This window comes from Maylandia zebra, linkage group LG15 (genome assembly GCF_041146795.1).
Source record: "Maylandia zebra isolate NMK-2024a linkage group LG15, Mzebra_GT3a, whole genome shotgun sequence".
Taxonomy (NCBI): Eukaryota; Metazoa; Chordata; class Actinopteri; order Cichliformes; family Cichlidae; genus Maylandia; species Maylandia zebra.
Window position 1 is genome coordinate 16,785,492 of NC_135181.1, and position 20,877 is coordinate 16,806,368.

At 40.6% G+C, this 20,877-nt stretch overlaps 1 protein-coding gene across 9 annotated transcripts in view; it reads left to right on the forward strand.

Moving 5' to 3' along the window:
• The window catches only part of lama2 (laminin, alpha 2), a 251,165-nt gene that overhangs the window by 192,023 nt on the left and 38,265 nt on the right, over positions 1–20,877 (forward strand). For all 9 annotated transcript variants that reach the window (XM_076874014.1, XM_076874016.1, XM_004550514.4 and 6 more), the window contains 9 exons: positions 1,746–1,857; positions 10,572–10,734; positions 16,214–16,292; positions 16,369–16,500; positions 18,228–18,344; positions 18,543–18,706; positions 19,141–19,279; positions 20,140–20,242; positions 20,502–20,618. In XM_076874014.1, the coding sequence (XP_076730129.1) occupies positions 1,746–1,857; positions 10,572–10,734; positions 16,214–16,292; positions 16,369–16,500; positions 18,228–18,344; positions 18,543–18,706; positions 19,141–19,279; positions 20,140–20,242; positions 20,502–20,618 (1,126 nt within the window). The remainder of the gene's footprint in view (positions 1–1,745; positions 1,858–10,571; positions 10,735–16,213; positions 16,293–16,368; positions 16,501–18,227; positions 18,345–18,542; positions 18,707–19,140; positions 19,280–20,139; positions 20,243–20,501; positions 20,619–20,877) is intronic.

Below are 20,877 nucleotides of genomic sequence, written 5' to 3' on the forward strand. Positions count from 1 at the left end.
TGTCAAAATATAGATATATAGTACTGAGACACTGGGAATTAAGTGCTGCTATCCACTGAAACATGCAATCATAAATACAGATAAAGGATGTAAGGTAAAAATCGAGTTTGTACAATTCTAAAAGTCTTCTCTTACGCAAGCTTTCTTGAACTTTCTTTCAGAAATAGTTCTCCAGGCTTCTTGAATGAGATTCAAAGCTCTTCTTTGGATGTCGATTGCCTTTTGTTCCATTCTTTGTTGAGATAATCTAGATTTTAAATGCTAACATATACCAGTATTATTGAGGGTCAGAGAAGCATATTTTGAGCATTTTACTAATTTTTAAAGCAGATTTTTACACAACTTTTAAATCCTATATTTTTACATGCATGTTTCTTTTTAGTTGTGTATACTATGCAAAAATAATGAAGATGAAGTGCAGAATAACTTGTACCAGTTGGTCAAAAATGTCTTAAAGGGCATTTTAAGGACTTTATCATGGCAGTTTCACTTTGATGGTTTGTTTTTCAAAGCAAACCTGATGTCATGAATAGCTTTCCCACCCTCTGGAGCTCTGTGTTGCTTCTTTTGGCCAGCTATATCGCTCAGCTGGGCGCGGATGAGTAGCTAAGTGGTTGGATATTAATAAAATAAAGTGGTTGTCACACATGAACTCCAGAGAGTTCCAAAGTTTTCATATCTCACATGGAATATACAGCTGGAAACAGTCTGTTTCAGACAGTTTGGTTTAGTTGAGGGTTTTGCAGGACGGAGGACACCTGACACCTACTCATGTTCTCCCTGAGCCTGCGTAGGTTTTCTTCAGGTACTCCAGCTTCCTCCCACTTTCCAAAGATAGATTAATTGGTGATTCTAAACTTGGTGTGAATGCGGGGTAGATACAGGTCTTAAGCGCACAGATTAAAGTGCTCTTTGAATGTGTGTGAAAGCCCATAGAGTGATATATAAATCGAGTCTAGTTTATTCCATCTATTATTCTGTGATGCCACAGAATAAAAGTTCAGGGCTGCGCTACCTGTTTGAGAATCAGTCCATGCATAAAAGTAATTAAGATGAAAAGTTAACACTCTAAAGTTTTATATACCACATAAATAATGAAGTATTCTACAAACTCTTTGTCTAATACGCGCTCATTTTTTACCATTTTGAGAGTCAAAGTTATCTGTAAGAGTAGTTTACCAACACAGAAGGAAAAAAACACTTTTTGAGTGGAGGGGACCTAAAAATACCAAATGGAGAAAAATAACACTCACATTCGTGCTGTCAAGCTGCAGCCTTTTAGGGGCTGAGGCCTTGACATTTGTTGACAGCAATACTATCCCCCACACCCCACACCCCATCGCACATACACACATACTCTCACACAAACCACCTAAAATGATATAGCATGGTCTTGTCAAATCACAACAGTAATTACCTACACTTTCTTTTTGTCAGTGTGTGCGTGTACATGTACATTGAGTGTATATGGAACTGTTTTCATGTCTGTCAAAAATTCATCCGTCTCTTGTTTTCCTGGTCCTTTGTGAACATGTTAATGTCTGATATTTTGTTTTCATTTCATGTCAGTAATTCATTTATCCTTATATTTGTTTGCACAGTATTATCAATAGTGCTTATGTATTGCTTTCATCGCCCTTTACGTTGAAGATCTCATCCTTCTTTTTTCCGCTCCATAGAAGTCGATACGTTCACTTATTCAGCAGTTGTTCATTATTTTATAACGTATATGTCTTTGTGTACAGGCCACTAAGGTGTCTGCTGATGGAGAGCAGGTTGAGGATGATGCTGACAGGATTCATAAACGAGCCGAGGACCTGGAGCAGTTCATCAGGGACACACTGCTCGGAGCTAAAGGTAGCAGAAATGAGAAGCACCTCTCCCCTATTAGCTTCCTCTATATCCTGCCAACTGGGATTTCAGGATTTATCTGTCTATTGTCTCCCTAGTTTCATCTGTCATTAGAGCACATTTCATTAAATTAGAGAATATTACACGTAACAGATCCCAATGGGAAATTTGGGTTATTACATTTCGGGAGAGTGGGACAGAAGAGTATGAAAACGTAATGAAATGAATAATTATCATGACAGAACACATTAAAAACTCCATTTAAATAAAGATGCAGCATCTTCAGAATGACACTGAAGTTGAATTGCACATAAAATAATTACTGTGATAAGAGCAGTGTCGTTACAACCAAGACTCATTTCAGCATTTACTCGGAGTAAACAGCTTGTATTCGTTCTATTCGATCATTATTCTTTGAAAGTGTGACATTTTCAAAGTGAGACAAACAAAACATCTTAGTACCCCCTTGTAAGATCACTAATGGAAAACGTAGCTCAAACACAGTCGCTGATGGGCCAGCTGCCAGTGCTCTGTGCCAGCTGCCGGAGTAAAGTGTTGCCTGACCAATAAAGACAGATCCAGCAGGCTGCAGCATCGCTAACCACAGTGATAAAGAGAGCACCTACCAAGATAATTGGGTGCAACAACTCAGTTGGCTTTGTTCGTTTTGTAGGTAGTTGGCAAGCAACTCTTCCATTACCTTGAAGAGTAGCATCATGTGGCAAAAGAGGCTTCTAAAGCACAATCTAGCTCATGTGCACATGAACTACAGTGCTACACAAAAATCTTGAGCCAGCCTTTCTTTTACTAGGAAAATGGGAAATATGTGCAGTTATTTATTGAAATGTGACCACATAATTATAGTGAAATAAACTGTACAAGGTAAAAACAGTTTGTACCATTCCAACAAGCTTAATGCACTACAAAATCGATATTTGGTATGAGCACCTTTATTCTTCAGCACAGCCTGAACTCTCTTAGCCAGGTTAGAATTGCTTTTAGTCCTCAGGAATAGTTCTCCAGGCTTCTTGAAGGACATTCAAAGCTCTTCTTTGTTTAAAAAATGCTGAGGTCCGGGGTCATTTATTGCCCTAGCAGTGTGCTTGGGATCATGGTTATGCTGAAAAACGAAGCAGTTTTAAATCAGACGCTTTTTCCAAATGGAATTTCCCGATGGATCAAAATCTGATGGCATTGTTCTGTGTTCACAATTGTTCATAATACCCAGTTTTGACAAGTTACCCAACACCACTGTTTGAAATGTAGCCCCAAACAATGATAGATCCTCCACTATGTTTTATAGATGGCTGTAGGCACTCACTGTTGTACCTGCTTCTTGACTCCATGTATACATCTCTTTATACATTTTGACAATGCCTTGTTGCAATGTCTGCTTCTTGTGCAATAATGCACACCTCTTACTTAAAAATTGCTTCTTCCACTGAGATGGTTTCTGATGAGGCTTTATTGAACAGTACATGGATAAACTGAGGGGCCAGATGAATCTCTTACATGCTGTTAATCTGCTGTAGTCTGCCACTTCTTCTTTGGATTATCTCTTGTTTGCTTGGCATATCTCGGACTGCCAAGCATTGCCTAACGATACAATTTCAAACTAGTTGTTTTTTACACTTGAGTGATTCATAGTTCAGTGTTTATGGCCTTAACATACAAGAAAGGAAGAAAAAAACATTCTTCTGAAAATTGTCTGCTACAAGAAAAGGACTGAAAATAAGTGAAAAGCAGCCAATATCCAAATAGACATTTTGTAAGACCTTTAGAAAGCCTGGAAAACTGTTGATCAGGAACACTTTAAGAAGTTACTCTTCCTCCCGAGAAGAACGGATCAACATCTTTGCACAATACTGTACTTATTGTGGGTTCTCAGTCATCCAGGTCATGGTAGAAGCTTGGAGGAAAAAGTACTGTACTTGTTCAATCACAAATGGTAGCTTGAGCAGCATTGCTCATGCATACACAGATTCATGCTTCAAAAAAATTTTTTAAAGATTTTTTTCCACATTGGCCTTTTTTAAAATATATTTTTTCATGGTAAATGTTCAGCTCCTGTTCACCAGCTCGTTGCTGTGGTGCTAAGTATGTACTGCAGAGTGGCGTTTAAAGGAAAAAACAATAAATAATAAAACAATAAAGAATTTTTGCTGTGTCTTGATAAGAGGCAAGAGAGCGGTGAATCAGAACGGTAACGTTGCATTTCAGAAAATTAGAACAACAAGCTTGTAGCTCAGAAGGAAATCTTTGTAGGTTTAAGAATTCAAACAACCCTGCTGCTTTGATTCACTGTTAATAGAATAATATTGGCTTACAGCACCTTTAAATTAATTTTCAATTAATTTGAACCAAAATATTTTCACAACTTAAAGGTATTTCTTCACTATTATTTGTTTGTTTGTTTGAGTTCTTCATGTGGTGTCTTTGTTTAACCACGAATCATATATTATCCATGTAGCCACAGATTTAGGGATAAGTACTGTCCAAAAGCGGGATGCTGGTGTAAAAGAGTCTCTCAGGACTTTGCAGTTTTTTCCAGATGGTTTCCTCCAGCAGTGACGACTTCAGGCAGATTGCTTCTTTCTTTGGCTCTGTCTTACGCACACATGCGCCCACACACACTCACACACAAATATATACTCTGCATATGTAACTAGCAGGTCACTCAATTCAGCTCCAGTCTCCTTTTTTTTTTTTTTTTTGCTGGTGCAGCTGCTGCATCTCCTCCTTCAGCTCTGTCAACAGTGGCTTCGTGACCAGCTTGTGATTAGTTTTCTTCTTTGACTCAACACAAAATAAACACAACAGATGATAACTCAAGTATAAAAGAGGTTTCACTGCTTTGTTTAGGGATTCCAAGCCATTAGCAGTCTTCCGTGTGGGAGTGGACGAGAATTGAACGTGTAGCTTTTGAGCTTTTGTTTAGCCAAAAGTGCTTTTTTGCTCGACACTTTGGTTGTACTAGAACCCTTCATGCTCTTCTTTACCTACTATTACAGCTGACACCACATTTAGTCCCTGTTGTTTCAATATTAGCCTTAAAGTGGACTACTACACTTTTTCTCTGGTAGTGTGTTGCAGTGGTGGAATCTAAATAAAATGGACAAAGTTTCGAATAATGAAGTTAGTTTATGTGCAAGTTATCCCTATAAAGACTTTGAACTATCCTAAATGAACAGTTTCGAACAATCGTTTGTACTCTTGGTTGTGTATGTCACTGAGATTATATCCCTGATGTGGTTATCCCTGGCACATGGCTCTGGCTGTGGGAAAATCAGCCTATTTGTAAAGCCTCTGTTTACAAGGACCAGCCAGCAGTGAACTGGCTATGTGGGCACTAGGTTAAACAGGTTGTTGCCGACAGCGGGTGGACTCAGGTCCAGTGTAGGATGAACTGTGAAGAAAGAAAAGCTACTCCCCTTTTTTCACATTTAACAAAGTAAACATCAGTGACACAATTCAATGCAGTGTGCCATCACCAAGATATTTTTTTAACCCACTGCATCTTTGGCATTAGAAAAAGCTGCCGATTTCAAACAGTCTCCACTCACTTGTTTTTGAACTCTCATTTTTAGATAAACTTTGCTGTCACAAAAGTGTTTTTTTCCCCCTATTCTGAGTTTTTTTTTTATTACTTGTATTCATGCTGGCTGGAAAAAGGTGTTTTAGTATGGACAAAAGACACAACCCTTTAACAGAAAAACTAAAAACACTGCAGCTCCATGGTAACCACCTAAACTTTATCTGCTGATAAAAGCTCCATAGCGAGCGAATAAGTGGATCTTGAGTGCAGCTTGGTTTGTCACCTGTTTCCACAGTCGCTCCCTGTTGTCTAATGTGTTGTTCTCTGTGTTTTCCCTTTCAATAACTGCTCCAGTTAGACAGTCAAAGCTTTAAAAAAAAATAATATTCTTGTTGGTGAAAATGGTTATATATATAAAATAGTTATATATGTGCGTGTGTGGCTCTAGTTTTAGTCACTTTATCCTGAGCAACTCTAATTGAATTCTACTTAGGCTTAGCACAAATAAATCTATTTATAAGTGGCTCTTCCTCCCCTTTGCTGATATTAGGTGGGAACAACAAACAAGTGTGCTCTTTCTAAAACTGTGTAGTCAAATAATGAAATATTTTGATTTCCACTATGAAAATTTTATGGCTTGTGTGATGAAAAGAAAGTTACTAAACCAACCCATTCTGGCTGGCTGTGATGAAACTGTCCTCTTCTTGTTGTTGCTCCCAGCTCTCTGGCCCTCTGCCTAATCATTGTGTGATTATGGTTGTGTGCGCGCACGTGTTTGTTTCTGAGAGAGGAAAAGAGAGACTGTGTCGCAGCTCACTGGATGATTGAGAGCAGCAATTAGAGACTTAATTAGTGGCTATCACAAACGCGTGCGCATGCACACACACACACACACACACACACACACACACACACACCAGATACACAAACACTGATGCCAATGTACACACACATTCATACAGCTGCGCATGCACAGCCACACACATGCACACACATAATAATACTGTACACACTTTTCTCTGTGTGCGTGCCTGTGTTTACTAGATAGCATAATATGATTCCATCCACGTTTTAAGTGTTTAATTGGCTTTTAAATCCTACTATGTAATTATATGGCTGTGACACACACTTACAAACTCATAGACATACGCACACACAAATGCAACATGCGCACACATACACACATGCAGTACAGCTGTTCATTAGCATGATGGCTTTACTTCTGTCTTGGCTCTAATCACGGCATGTTTACATTTTAAATGAGCGGAAATGCTGCATTGCCACAACTGCGCACACATACACTCAGGCCCACCCGTACACAAACACCTTCCAAACACTCACATACTCCGTTTAACTTTGAACTTACTTTAATCATATTGTGTTTACATTTCAAATGAGAAAGGATTGCAGCATTACAGCAGACACACAAACCACACAAACACACATTCAGTTTTTCCCTCTTCTGTTTTCGTTTTGCATAAGCAAATACACAGACACACTTCTCATTAGGGTTGCAGCAGTTTGAATAGCCATAGAGTCTCTTTTTTTTACTGTATTTTAATTATTGATTAGTTTGAGATTTCACTAGCTGTAATTTAATTAAAGAGGGGCAGACATAAACTCCTTTGCTTTGAATAGAGCTTTAGCGTGTGCATTTGTGTCTTACTGTCAGACTTTGCCAAAGACAGAATGTCCATCAGGTTTGGCGTGTTCATCTGTTTGGCTGTGGTACATCTCTGTATATATGAAGAGGATTTCTGTGTGCACTTCTCAAACTGTCCCTAGCATCCACTTCTGTCACACCAGTCCTCTGCATGTCCTCCTTCACTCCTATGTGGTCGTCCTCTTTTCCTCTGGCCTGGCAGCACAGCATTCAGCAACCTTTGTCCAATACATCCACTATCCCTCCTCTGCACATGTCCAAACCATCTCAGCCATGCCTCTCTAACATTATCTCCAAACTGCTCAGTCTGAGTTGTCCCTCTGATAATTCTACCTTATAATAATGCTGTGGACTGAACAGGCAAGATAATACTTGAAAACACAGTGTTTCCATCATTAGATTAAAGTCATACAGGTTTAGAAAATTCAATCTGTGGATGATGAATTTAGTATTTTGTGCAGTTTCTGTCCACTACTTTAGTGATGGCTGAAATTTCTCAGCAGCTAATGGATTGCCATGAAATTTGTGCTGAATCATTTGCTGAATGTTAGAGTGTCCACTATCCGTTTTGTAAATTAACAGTTTGCGTGGTGTGAACATTTTCAGAATGTAGTTTTACTTCTTTGCACTAAATAGTAGGGCTGTGCGATATGACCCAAATCTCATATCCCGATATAAGAATTCTATCGTCCCAATAACGATATAAATCACAAAAATGCAACATTTTCTGTAAATTCTGTGAATCTCGGGAAGCTCGACTTGCAGGAAGTGTTTCCAGCTGCGCGTCATGTAGCTGGAGTCGAGTGTTTTAACCGATGCATGAAACTACACATTTTTAGACATAAGTTGTAACGGCTGCCGTTTTCTTTGTGAGTATTTATTACACGGCGTGCTGCGGGGAAAAGCCTGTCCTAACGTTTGAGTCTAAGGTTTATTTTTTAGCACCCGGCCGCTCTTTTTTTACTTCTCATCTGCAAATAACCTGCTCTTTCACGTGATTACGTTTATTTTGAAAAGTCTCAACAGGATCTTGAGTAGTGATGTGCGGATCGATCCTGAAATATCGATTCCTCCGATACCAATCATTTATGGTCTAGAATCGATTCTCACATTAAAATATCGATATTTTAGTAATATCATTCGGATTGTCTACATTCAAAGGAACTACTTCCTCTTCCGCCTTTCATAGTCATGTGCGAAATACGGCTGTATAAATGTCTCGCGCCCCTTGGCGTGCACACGCACAACAATGGCTGAGCCTAATTGGAGTCATGTGAGGACTTATTTTACCTCCACAAACAGCTGAGACGTGGTTTGCGATACATGTGGCAAAAAAGTGCTCCAAGAGTGAGGTGTTATGGCCATACTAGGGCTGTTGGGGGGGAATACATTTTACAGTGTTTATTTATCGGATAAAATACGTTAAATGTTTGGCCGACCCGGAAACAGCGGGGGTGTCCAAATTCAGAGGCCGCTTCCACCTGAGGACCCGGCCTTCGTGGTCTAAAGAAAGCCGGGTAGTACGTCATGAGTTCCCTCGGTGGAGTGAAACTCTGCCGTCTGCTCCTTGCTATCTAAAATATAACCGGGCGCTGGCGTAAACACTCGACCGTCTCACACTTCTGTTTAATCATTTTCTTTTTGACGTTTATTCAGCTGTATGAAAACCCCAGAGGAACCCTCCCGAGGGATTAATAAAGTTAAATTTAAATTAATCGAATCTAATAACTTTAATCTCAGCCAAACCGATTTACTCACGAACAAATAAAACACTGAAAAAGCCAAACAATAACATTTTTAAGTTATCTTAAGTGACTTATATATCATGTTTAACCCGAGTAGCGAAAGACCGCGGGGGTTTGAAGACGATATTTGAACTACATTCTCACCTGAAAATATGTTAAAAGTTTTTTTGCGACCAAGAAAGAGAAATAAGAGTAATATTAAAACCAAGTAGCTGTCACCATTGTTGGAAACTGGAATTGGATTCTGCGATATGGTTTTTCAATTTTGTTGTCCGGGTGGAAAATCGGGAGAAATTCGGGAGAATGGTGGCTCCGGGAGATTTTTGGGAGGGGCACTGAAATTCGGTATTCTCCCGGAAAAATCGGGAGGGTTGGCATGTATGGTTGTGGCAACATCACTAACCTTGTCAAACACCTCAGAGTAAATCATATCACAGAATATGACGAGCGTATGTTGAGACTGAAGAGGAGGAGAGGGACAGGTGCTGCTAGGGCAAGACAGACGTCTCTCACAGAGTCCTTTAGTGCTGCAGGCAGGCAAGGTGTTCAAATAGCACAACTTCAGGTTTTTTTTATTTCTATATGATGAACTCTGCATTATTAAGTGATAAGAAGAAGTAATCTGATGTCCTGTAATCATAATGATGCTATAATTTGAGATACAATAAATAAAATACGTTTTTGTACAAAGTATCAGTATTGTCGATACCACCCTGAATGTTACTTGGTATCGGATCAGAAAGGAAATCAGTGGTATCGCACATCACTAATCTTGAGCTTTATTGTGAAAGGTTTATGTGGAACATAAACAAGCGAAAACGCGATGCTGTTACCGTCGTTGTTGCTAACGACAACGCATAAAAACAGGCGCTTGTCTGTCCGTAGTGTGGTTATATAAAATATAAGAGAAAGAGAGAACTTTAAGAAATGAATATAGCCACTACAGTGACCATCAAAACAATGAAAAAATATTGCCGTAAACAGTTTATTTTGCGACACCATGAAACAAACTATAGTGTAAAATGAAACGATAGATGTTTTTATATCGTCATCCGATATATATCATTATATCGAACAGCCCTACTAAATAGGACATTTTTTTTCATGTTTTTATCCATCTTTATGGAGTTATTTTGCTTACACAGTTGGGCTGTATATTGCCTATACACTAAAAGGAGATTGACCCTCTTGGCTGTTTGTCTTGTATATAACAGACTAACTACTGAAAATTGTCAAAGAAGCTGATCATGGTGACAAATCCACAAAGAACTGACAGAGAAATCTTTAGCTCTGATAAATAGATTAGACTCTCCCTTTCATGCACCAAGCTCTGGTGTGTTAATGTTGTTTTTAAACTAAATTTGATCATCTAACAACTGAAAATACCCAGATTATTTTCCCAGGAGAGAGTAAAAAATAAAACTGCTCTAAAATATAAAGTGAATATGTCATTACAGGAATTGCTGGCCAGTGTATAAACTGATTTCATAAGATGATTACGTGTCAGTGGTGTGTTTCAAAGCTTGTTTTGAAGTTTTTCTGCTCTTGGTTGCTGAAAGGTTTGTTAGCGAAGCTAAGCAGAACTGTTAAGGTGACTAAAATAAAAACATCCGAACTTGATAATACCTATATATTTAAAATATAAAAGTTCATTATTAACCCTGAGGAAATTTCAGTGAATCTGAAATGCTTGTAAAACTGTGACTGCATGAATTGAGTCTGTCCACCTGCCGTGTTCTAGATTCAGACTACTTTCACGTTGTGTCTTTGTCTCCAGACCTCGAATCAAAGGCTGCTGAGTTGAATCAGTCTCTTTCACGGAGAGGTGGAACTCCAGAAAAAAGCCTGAGCGAGATGAAGGAGGAGATCCAGGCTATGCTGCATGAGATGAGGCAACGACAGCTGGGAAGGAAGAAAGTTATTGCAGAGGAGGAAAACAAGTATGGAAACACATGAACACATATGTACAGAGGTCATGTTTTTCTATCTCCCACACACACACACACACACACACACACACACACACACACACACACACACAAAAGGAAAACTAAGTAAACAGACCAGCCATTGTTTTAGACATATGCAACGGAGTGTGTGCAAACCATAAGGTGGTAATATACAGAGATAAAACATGCTAACAGTCATGTCTGAGTACAAGAGAAAAAGTGAGCATCCATGCTATGGGAACTTTTTGAGGATGCTTGATGTTTCTCTTTCTCGCTGTCTTCATTATTTTTATTTTATTTTTTGTAAAATTTGTAGATTCAAATCACAACTGTTATCTCTAGGTGCTTTATAGTGGAAAGAAAAAAACCTAGTGTAACAGTGGAAATCACATCAACCAGACAAATAAATCTATGATCAAGCATTGGGTGATGGTGGGAAGGAAAAACTGCCTTTTATCAGGAAGAAACCTCCAGCAGAAGCAGATTCAGATAGAAGCAACCACGTGCTGTGACATGTTTGGGGGGGGGGGGGGGGTGAAGCGAAATGAAGAAAGGAGAACAGGGGGAGACAAGACGAAAAAGTCCATGTGGGAGAGAGAAGACACAACAGTGCCATGTAAACACACAAAGAATAAATTGAGGTGAGTGGAGATGAAGTGCTCAGTACATCACAAGTCCTGCAGCAGCCTGGACCTATATCAGCATAACCAAGGGATGCTGAGGGTCATGTGATAAAGCCAAAAGTTTAAGCTTTATCAAAAGGCCAAAGTTTAAAGTCTAATCTTAAGTCTGTCTACCAAATTCAAACCGGGAGCTAGCTCCACAGGAGAGGGGCCTGATAGCCGAAGGCTCAGCCTCCCATTCTGCTTTTAAATACAATATGAACCACAAAATGCTCTATTAAGATAATATAGTACTACTGGCTCTTTAAGATATGAGGAGGCCTGATTGAGGAAGATATGAGCGGACTTTCTACAGTAAATGGGATGGTTCTTATATAGCACTTTTACTCTACTTGAGCACTTAAAGCGCTTTATACAACATTATACATCACCCATTCATTCAAGCACTTTTTTCTGTGCTTAAGCGCTTTCTGTCTAACATTCAAACACATTCACACTCAGATGGAAGCATTGGAGAGCAACTTGGGGTTAGTATCTCGCACAAGGATATTTGGCATGCAGACTGGAGCAGCCAGGGATCAAACCACCAACTTTCTGATTAGTAGATGACCTGCTCTACCACCTGAGCTACAGCCACCCCGAAAATGTGAGGAGAATGATTTTAATTCAATTCTTGATTTAACCGGAAGCCAAAGAGAGACACCACCATCTGGGAAATATTATCTTGCTGCAGCATTTTGGATCAACTGAAGGGTTTTCTGAACAATCTGGTAATATTGGATTATAATAGTACAGCTTGAATATTCTGAATGCTTATTTAATTCACAAACTCGCTTTTCAGCATCAATTTGAAACATGATGTTTCTAAATTTTGTGATAATAAAGAGATAAAAGAATGCAGATGAAAGAAATCAACACATTTGCTTGATGTGACTCCAGGATTCCACCTACCAGTTATTTTGCTCTCACTTGTTCAAGACTTTGCATTTACTTTGAGCTGTTTTTACTCATGAAATTGTGAGTGGTGCCAGGACATTGTTCCAATGTGTACAAAACACTCTGCTTCAGAGATCTTCTCTCACTTGTAAATACTCGGTTTGATTTTAGCAAGGTTGCTGCCTGGGTAGAGTGTGCAGAAGGCAGGAAGTAAGAAATACATTCGCTTTTTGCAAAATCACCTTTTGTATTGTCACAAAGTGGACATTTCTACTTATGGTTTGCGGTAAATTAGTTTGAAAAAAATTAAACTTGTGTGTAATTACTTTGTAAATGCACTATGTTTGTTTCTGGCCATTTAAATAAAGAAAATTCTGCCGCGTGTATTGATAAAGTAAACTGCAAATGATGTCAGACTTGATATTTTCAAGAGTTAGAAACTAGTTTCATTTAGATTCTATTTGTTTATGGAACTTTCCGTGAATGCCGGGAATAAAAGAAAATCACCTTCATTTGTAAAACAACACTGCACTGAGTATTTGGAAAATTGTTAGGTAATATGTAGAGGTTAAATTAAGCAAACCCATCATTCCTTTGTGATTTCTTTCTTTCTTTTTTTGGACATTGGGTATCAGATGTAAACCACTCCCACTTACAGAGATCTGATTGCTATGTGTCCTAAAGCCCTGTTGATGTTTCCCCCTTTGCGTTCCCACACTTTCTGTCTCTCTCAATGCATTTGATGGAATTAGTAATCTGTTCCCGTCTTCCCTCCTTTGCTCCCTCTCTTTGTCTGTCCCTTTGAGCAGTAAATGTTGACAAGGTCGATGAGTTAATTAAAAGTATCACCGCGGGGGCAGAAGCGGAGAAAGACACAGCCATACAAAGAACAGGTAGTGAGAAGAAAAGTCACAGAGGGACAGGGGAACAGCTAACAGATGGACAGCGAGTTGTGATGGGATAACATATGAGGAAAAACAGAGACAAAGAGAAGTTGCCACTGCTATTCAGTGACTTGCCTGTCAGTTCACAGTGCATTATTTCACTGAGCCCTGAGGGGAGCAAAGAAAACGCTAGCAAAAAACAAGTGCTAAAATGAGCAAAGCTGGCACAATTATGCATACTGTTTATATTTCATCTAGATATGCCAGAGTTCAAAAACTTTGCAGTGTGCTGCAAATGTTACTTTCATTCACATGCAGCAGTAGTATATAATGATGTTGTAATAATTAATTGTTAGATGCGCCCGTTATATTTTTTTAACTTTGACTTTCTCTTGCTATTCTCCACAGGGTTCATTAAATTGTCATCAGATCAAATCATTACCTTCCATATGTCCCTAAAATTATATGAAATTGTCCTCTGAGTACTCTTAACTGGAGGACACTAGATCCTTGTAGTCCTTTTTAATGCTGAAGGTTAAAAATTGCACTCATTACAGGACTCACTGGTAAGCATATGGCTACTAAACTGTTTGAAAGTATTTCTGCTTTCTAAAAGTTCACATCATGGAGTAGGGGTATGTCACCAGGGTGCAGAGGAGGCTACCCCCCCCCCCCCCCCCCCCCCCCCCCCCCCCTCTGTCCCCTTCTGGCTGCCTCTGCCTCAATTTTATCCCACAACTTAGACATTCACATTACTCACACTCTCATTACACATACATATAGGATCTTGGGGGTGGGCACGATACACGGAGTCCAAAGTACCATCAGGGTGTACACCTCACCCCTGGCGTCGTTGCCCACCTCTCAATTTTAAATACACGTAGACATTGAGGGCTAGCAGGAGGGACCATGCGCTTACCTGCTGCTCTCTGGCAGGTAGCTCCATGCCCTCCTGGGTTTTAAATGCACCTTAGAACACACATGCATCAACACTACAATGAGCGGGTGGAGGGAGGTTTGGAGTCTTCTCTCACCCCCGTTCTCTGCGGCCTGCTGGAGCGGGGGGGCTAGGAGGAGGAGTTGGCCGTCCGACTGCGGTCTGGAGTGTGGGGCCTCCCTGCTGCTGCGGAGTCGGGGCGGTCTGCCTCCCCCCACCGCAGGGAAAAGGGTAACACCACCTGGGTCTGGGTGCAGTTCCCCCCTCCAGGGGCAAGGGTACCTAGACCCGGTTTGTAGAGTACGCTTGGGGAGTGTGATCGTGTGTACAGCGTCTCTTTATGTCTGTCTCCACGTTGGTTGAGTGTGGAGTAAGTGCATATGAGAGCATGAGGGTGGGAATGAATGTTTGTGTCTGTGTGTGCCTGTATGTCTGTGTCTATATGTCAGGTTGGGTATCAGACGCCACCTCTCTGGGGACATCTCAGGCCCTCCAAGGTTTGGAGGCCTATCTCCACCCACCACCACTTCCCCTGCCAGTGGCGGACTCCCTCAGGTGTCGGTGCGTTGGTGGTTCTTTGTGTCTGGGGGTGGGCGTCCGGGTACACACCGGCTCACACCATTGGTGCTCTGTGAACGTTTTCCCTTGAGTCTATCCCCTATGTACACATCCTCTGATGCCCCGAGCCAGCTAAAGAAGAGAATATTTGCTACAAGCCACCCAAAATGTGAAGTGGTGACTTTTAGGTGTCTTCAACATGACAAGATGTCCATGTTGAAAATGCTCAATGTCTCGGTTGTTGCAAAACAATCATTGCTGCCCACTGGCTAGTTTTCCTTTTCAAGTTTTTCATTTTGAGAAGTCTTTTCTGGAAACATTCATGATGATGCACTGCGTTATGCAAAAAGCCCCCTAAATTCATATAAAGGCTGAAACAGGGGCTTTAGAAAGTTTACACTCTGCCAACTTTCTCACCTTCATACAGCTGGCCGTGTATGCGACGGCCATGAATGTTGCAACATAAGTTTCAGAGATTGTACTCTCCCATCCAATTTTGTCTTTGGAAATATGTGGCAGTAGAGACTGTTTGAACACCTATGAAGTATTTCTGATGGAGTATACTGGCTCTCTAAGCAATCAGTGCTCTGCTCTTTCATTTGCTGGATGCCTGGTACCACACCGCTCACCTGAAAGCCATGCACTCACTTGCTTCTACTGCTGTTTTCATTTCATTTCATAGCCTAGAATGCACATGGAGTGTCTGAGTCTGCCTTTCCCATTGAGGAAAATGACTATTGTCACCTCCCCACTCTCAGCCTTGCTGAGCCTGATGTTGTAAAAAGAGAAAATGGATTGTTCTGTAAAAGCCAAACACAAACATTATACATAAATACATTTGCAAATGATCCATCCCATGTTAGATACTCAGTGTGTACTGCACTTAGAATGAGAACAGCACAACAAAACTATTAAATTTTAATGAAATGTCCCTTAAACAAAGCCTGATGACAGCTTACAATTCCTTTTATATTAAACAAAGTCTCTGGATTGTTGGCTCTGGATATTTGTTGCAGCAAGCTGAATGCAAAATTTATGCCTCGGAGTATTTCTCAGACAGGCAGCCTGATGAGGCTCGGTTGTTAGGTTTTAGTTATCTTTTAGAATCTCGTTTTCTTCCAGTTATATTTATTGCTGTTACCTATATAGCAAATTCTGTTGCAGTGTATATTACCACGTGTTGCTTTACCCCCTCACCCACACAGACACGCATGTTAGAGTGATATTTGCAATGTTTTACATTGCTGCAATTTAATCTATCTTAGCCTGAGGGGTCAATAGACAAACGCTGCTAATTTCAGACCCACATTTCAGTGTTCAGTCATATGGAGTGATTATTGTCTTCAGACTAGCAGAGGGTCTTTCACACATAGCAGTAACTCCCATCCTCTTGTCTCTTCTGTGGATTCTAGTATTCGCATGTGATACTTTAATCCACTGTTCTACTAAGTCATGTATGACACTGTGCAGTAACACTGTGGGATTTAATGGAAATAATCCAGTCTCTCGCTCTCTCCTCTTTTTCCATTCAGTTTAGCAGAAGAGTTGTATCAGAAAGTCCAAAGACTCTTTGGTAAACCGCATCAGGCCACTGAAGACCTCAAGGCAGAGGTGACAATTAATTTTACTTATTTGTCTTCAGTTTTACTAAATGAATGGCTTAACACCTCCTTATCTTCTTTCTAAGATAAAAGAGAAGCTTTCGGACCATGAGGAGAAGCTCAGGGATGCCCATGGTCTGCTCATCTTTGCCCAGGGACAGACAAGTCTGGCTGGCTCACTGGCTTACCAAAACCAAGCTAACCTCACAGCCCTGGAGGTACAAGCACGAGTTTACATTGTGACCTCGTGTCCAAACTGTGTGTTTTGTGTATAACTGATATTTTGAGATGTCAGTTAGTTAAATGTTGTCATAATGTGGTAAGCAAAGCCTCTATGCCTCTTTAACTATCACACAATGGGGCGATCGTGGCTCAAGAGTTGGGCATTCGTCTTGTAATCGGAAGGTTGCCGGTTCGAGCCCCGGCTCCGACAATCTCGGTCATTGTATCCTTGGGCAAGACACTTCACCCATTGCCTACTGGTGGTGGCCGGTGGCGCCAGTGTCCGGCAGCCTCGCCTCTGTCAGTGCGCCCCAGGGCAGCTGTGGCTACACTGTAGCTTGCCATCACCAGTGTGTGAATGGGTGGATGATTGTGTATAGTTAAAGCGCTTTGGGGTCCTTAGGACCAAGTAAAGCGCTATACAAATACAGACCATTTAGACCATTGACAGTAGATTCTGTAAAAACACCCTTCTGTTGGCATTACAATTACTTGTCAATGTATTTGCCGTATACTCTAAAGTGCTGAAGCGAGCAGTATTTCATAAAAACCGACTCTGAACCTGAAGCATCTACATGAACACTGCTGTGTGATGTCTTTGTTACTCCCCATTTGCTCTGTACTTTCTACTGTGGCCTGGATAGCTACAGAAAAGAGCACCAAAATGACTGTTTGCACATTTTTGGACCCTTCCATGCACTTGAGAGAGACCAGTGCACAAATTTATGCTCATACCAATAAGCATGTTCCAGTCTTTAAGAAGTTGGGTCACAAAGTTAAAGGCACAAGGCCACACGTTACCCAACGTCTGATAGTAACGATAACGTTTTAAGTGTATTTTATTTCTGACTTTAGACATAAGACAATTAAATCTTTTAGTTTCTGTCTCCTAAACTGAAAAAACAATAAAAATGCTTAATAATCCCAAAGACTGAAATTCACCATCTATAAATCATTGATGCCACTTAATCTTATTTTGTTGAGAAGCCTTTTGCATGTGATTAATCATCAAGAAGGGCTTAGATGCAGCATAACCTCTAACAGAAAAAAATAGCAAACATTTATTGAATAGATTATCCTACATATCCTACAGGAAAGATTATACAGTCTTCTATCTCTGACATACTCAATCAATATAGTCTCACAGCAATTTCATTAAATGCACCTTGCTAGTTATGGCTCACTACCCCTTTTGCCCTCAGAACTGTCTTAATTCTTTGTGGCACAGATTCGACCCAGAAACACTGCTTAGAGATTTTGGTCCATATCAACCCGACGGCATCACACAGCTACTGCAGACTTGCCAGCTGCACATCCATGATATAAATCTCCTAGTCCACCACATCGCAGAGGTTCTCTGTTGGATTGAGATCTGCTGACTGTGGAGGTCATTAAGCTCATTGTGATGAAACCAGTCTGAGATGATTTGGGTTTTGCGACATAGCACATTATCCAACTGGAAGCAGCCATCAGAATGTGGCTACACTGGGGTAAAGAGATGGACTTGACCTGCAACAATATTTGGGGAGGCTGTACTGTTTGAATGATGCTCGGTTGGTACTAAGAGGCTCAAAGTGTGCCTACAACATACCCCCCCACACATTACACCACCACCACCAGCCTCAACCAGTGGTGTAAGGCCAGATGGATCCATGCTTTCATGTTTTTACCACCAACTCCTGACCCCACCATCTGAATCTGGTCCTGTTTTCTTTTAATGCAGAGGAAGCGATCTGCAGTCAGCGGAGTGAAACAGGAAGCACAGAAGGTTCTTAGAGAAGGAGAACGTCTACTGGGTGAAGCGAACCAGCTTTCTGACAACGTCAACAAAGAGATCGAGGTACGGAAATAAACCTTTCGTGCTCTGTAACACTTTAAACCTCTGTCCACTCTAGAATATTCTGCCTCAGGTTAGTTGTATTGCTTTTGTCTTCAAGAAAGACAAATTTCAGTTCGGCACATATAATGTTATTGTTATGTTTTATTAGCATTAAAAGTCACTTTTATGTAGATCTGAGTCTCTGTTCTCTGTTCACAGGACTTGGAGGAAATGGCGAGTGAGCTCGGGGCTCTTCATGGCCGGCTGGATGACAGAGTCAGTCACCTCACTTATGGTTTGAGCGATGGTCGCCTGGCTTATCGCGTGCAGGATGCAGAGGAACATGCCAAGCAACTTAACAACTCTGCAGCCATTTTAGATGGGTAAAGGGAGTATATTTTTACAGTACAGAAAAGCACACACATAGGCCCAGGTAGTATTTACTTCAGGCCGAGTGTGATTTTAAAACGGGTTCATGTTGCTTTCTTTCATGTTGTTGTCTTTTTTAATAACATTTGCTGGTTACAGCTTTTTATTCAGTTTCATGTAACTGTAAGTTAAATATCCAAATCGACTCTTAAGCGCTAAAAGCATACCATCATCAACTGCACGCTCAGCTTCACAGTTCAGTTAAGCTAGAATATATTATGCTCAAGTCCACCCAAAATCCAACTAATGGCAGTAAATGTTGAAACATGAAAAGTTCTGGAAATTCTCATTATAACTTCCAGTTTAATTTAACTGCTTACCAAAGTGTGTATAACAAATAGAATAGGAAATCAATGTCCATTTCTTCCTCTCCCCCCCCTCTTCACAGTATTTTGGCTGAAGCTAAAAACCTTTCCTTCAATGCGACAGCCGCCTTCAATGCCTACAGTAACATTAAAGCGAATGTTGATGCAGCAGAGAAGGAAGCAAAGGCAGCCAAACAGAGGGCGAGCGAGGCGCTGGCACTGGTAAGAGGACGTGCACTGTCACGTATGGAAACACATGCTGTATGTAACTCGCCCTGTATTCAGCTATTGTAGATACCAAGCACAAGCAGTTTAGCAATCCGGACCATGAAAGTGTTCTCTCAGCACAAAAGATAGTGTGTGTGTGTTTGTGTGTGTGTCGCATGCAGTGACAGTAATGTAAGCTTGTGCTCTCCATTAGTCATGGCTGAGGGATCAAAGCACAGCTCTGTCCCTCTTCTTCCTTCCCTCTCTTTCTCATTATCATGACTCACACCTGAATTCTTCCTTTTTCCTTCTTTTATTTTTTAATTTGTCCCGTTTCCTATTCCCTTTCTTTTTTTTCTTCTTTTTTTTCTTTTTCCCTTGCACGTTTTTACTTTTTTTTTTAACATTCACCTTCATCTTTGATTTTTTTTCTCCATGTATTTCCTCTTCTCTCCTTTTTCACTTTAATTTCCTCTGAGCCAGTTCATTCGTCTGACCGTCATTCTGCTGATACTTTACCCTTCTCTTGTTGACTCATGCGGCTCGTTTGCTTTTTTCGCCGCCTTAATTTTTTCTTTTCCTTTGGCAAGTAATATGTAAAGGGCTAAAAGTGAAAAGCAAAGGGATGAAAAAATGATTCAAAGGGTTGAACACGGAGAAACAAAGTGATGAATAGTTAAGTAATTTGAATCCCTTTCTTAGAGGATCATTTAGCAATGCGAAGTAGTTATGCTTTGATCTTACAGTCGGTACTTCTGTATGCAGATTACTGCACCTCTACATTTTTTTTTTTAAATTTGTGTGTGAACCCAAAAATACTTTATTCTGAGAGCATTTTAAGTCACATAATTTGCACTGTTGCTCCTTGTATGCAGGCTTTAGGTCCAGAGATCCCAGTAAAGGAAGCAGCTCGAGATGCCCTGCAGAAGAGTCATGTACTGTTGGATCAAGCTAAACAACTTCAAAATGAGGTCCAAGGTACTGTCGGTGTATGTGTATCCAGAATGTATATTATATATAATGCAAGAAATAGGTTCCTTATACAATATAAACAAGCCTTCCAATTTTAGAGCAGTGTATCTGATATCACTGTCGTCCTACATTTGCCTCTCTATGCCTTTTTCTCAGTCACTCTTTCCCATTAGGGAGGTGAGGGAAGTGATTTCATTAGCAGGCGGCCTTGGCTTCAAATCAAACCACCATCATCATTTACTTTGTGTGTGTTGTGTGTGTGTAGAGAATGCAGCTGGTGTGGCCGGGCTGAAGGGCAGAGTTAAAGCAGCGAAAGACAAAACCAAAGACCTGCTGAAAGCTGTCAATGGAACCATGGCAATGCTCAACGCCATCCCCAACGGTATGATTGCATCATTGTGTGTGTGTGTGTGTGGGGGGGCTGTGCATGCACACAAGTGTGGGCGAAAGATAAAGACAGAGTGGATCAATATCAGTGTGTGGATAGAGGTCAGTTGCTCGGGTAAACTCAACTTGACACATGTCAGTACTCACAGATACGCACTCGGAAATGCACTGCGGCGATAGCAAAGTTACTGAACTGAAGTGTTACACATGTTTGTGTTTGGATCGACACAAAGACAGCTCTCAAATGTAGCAAT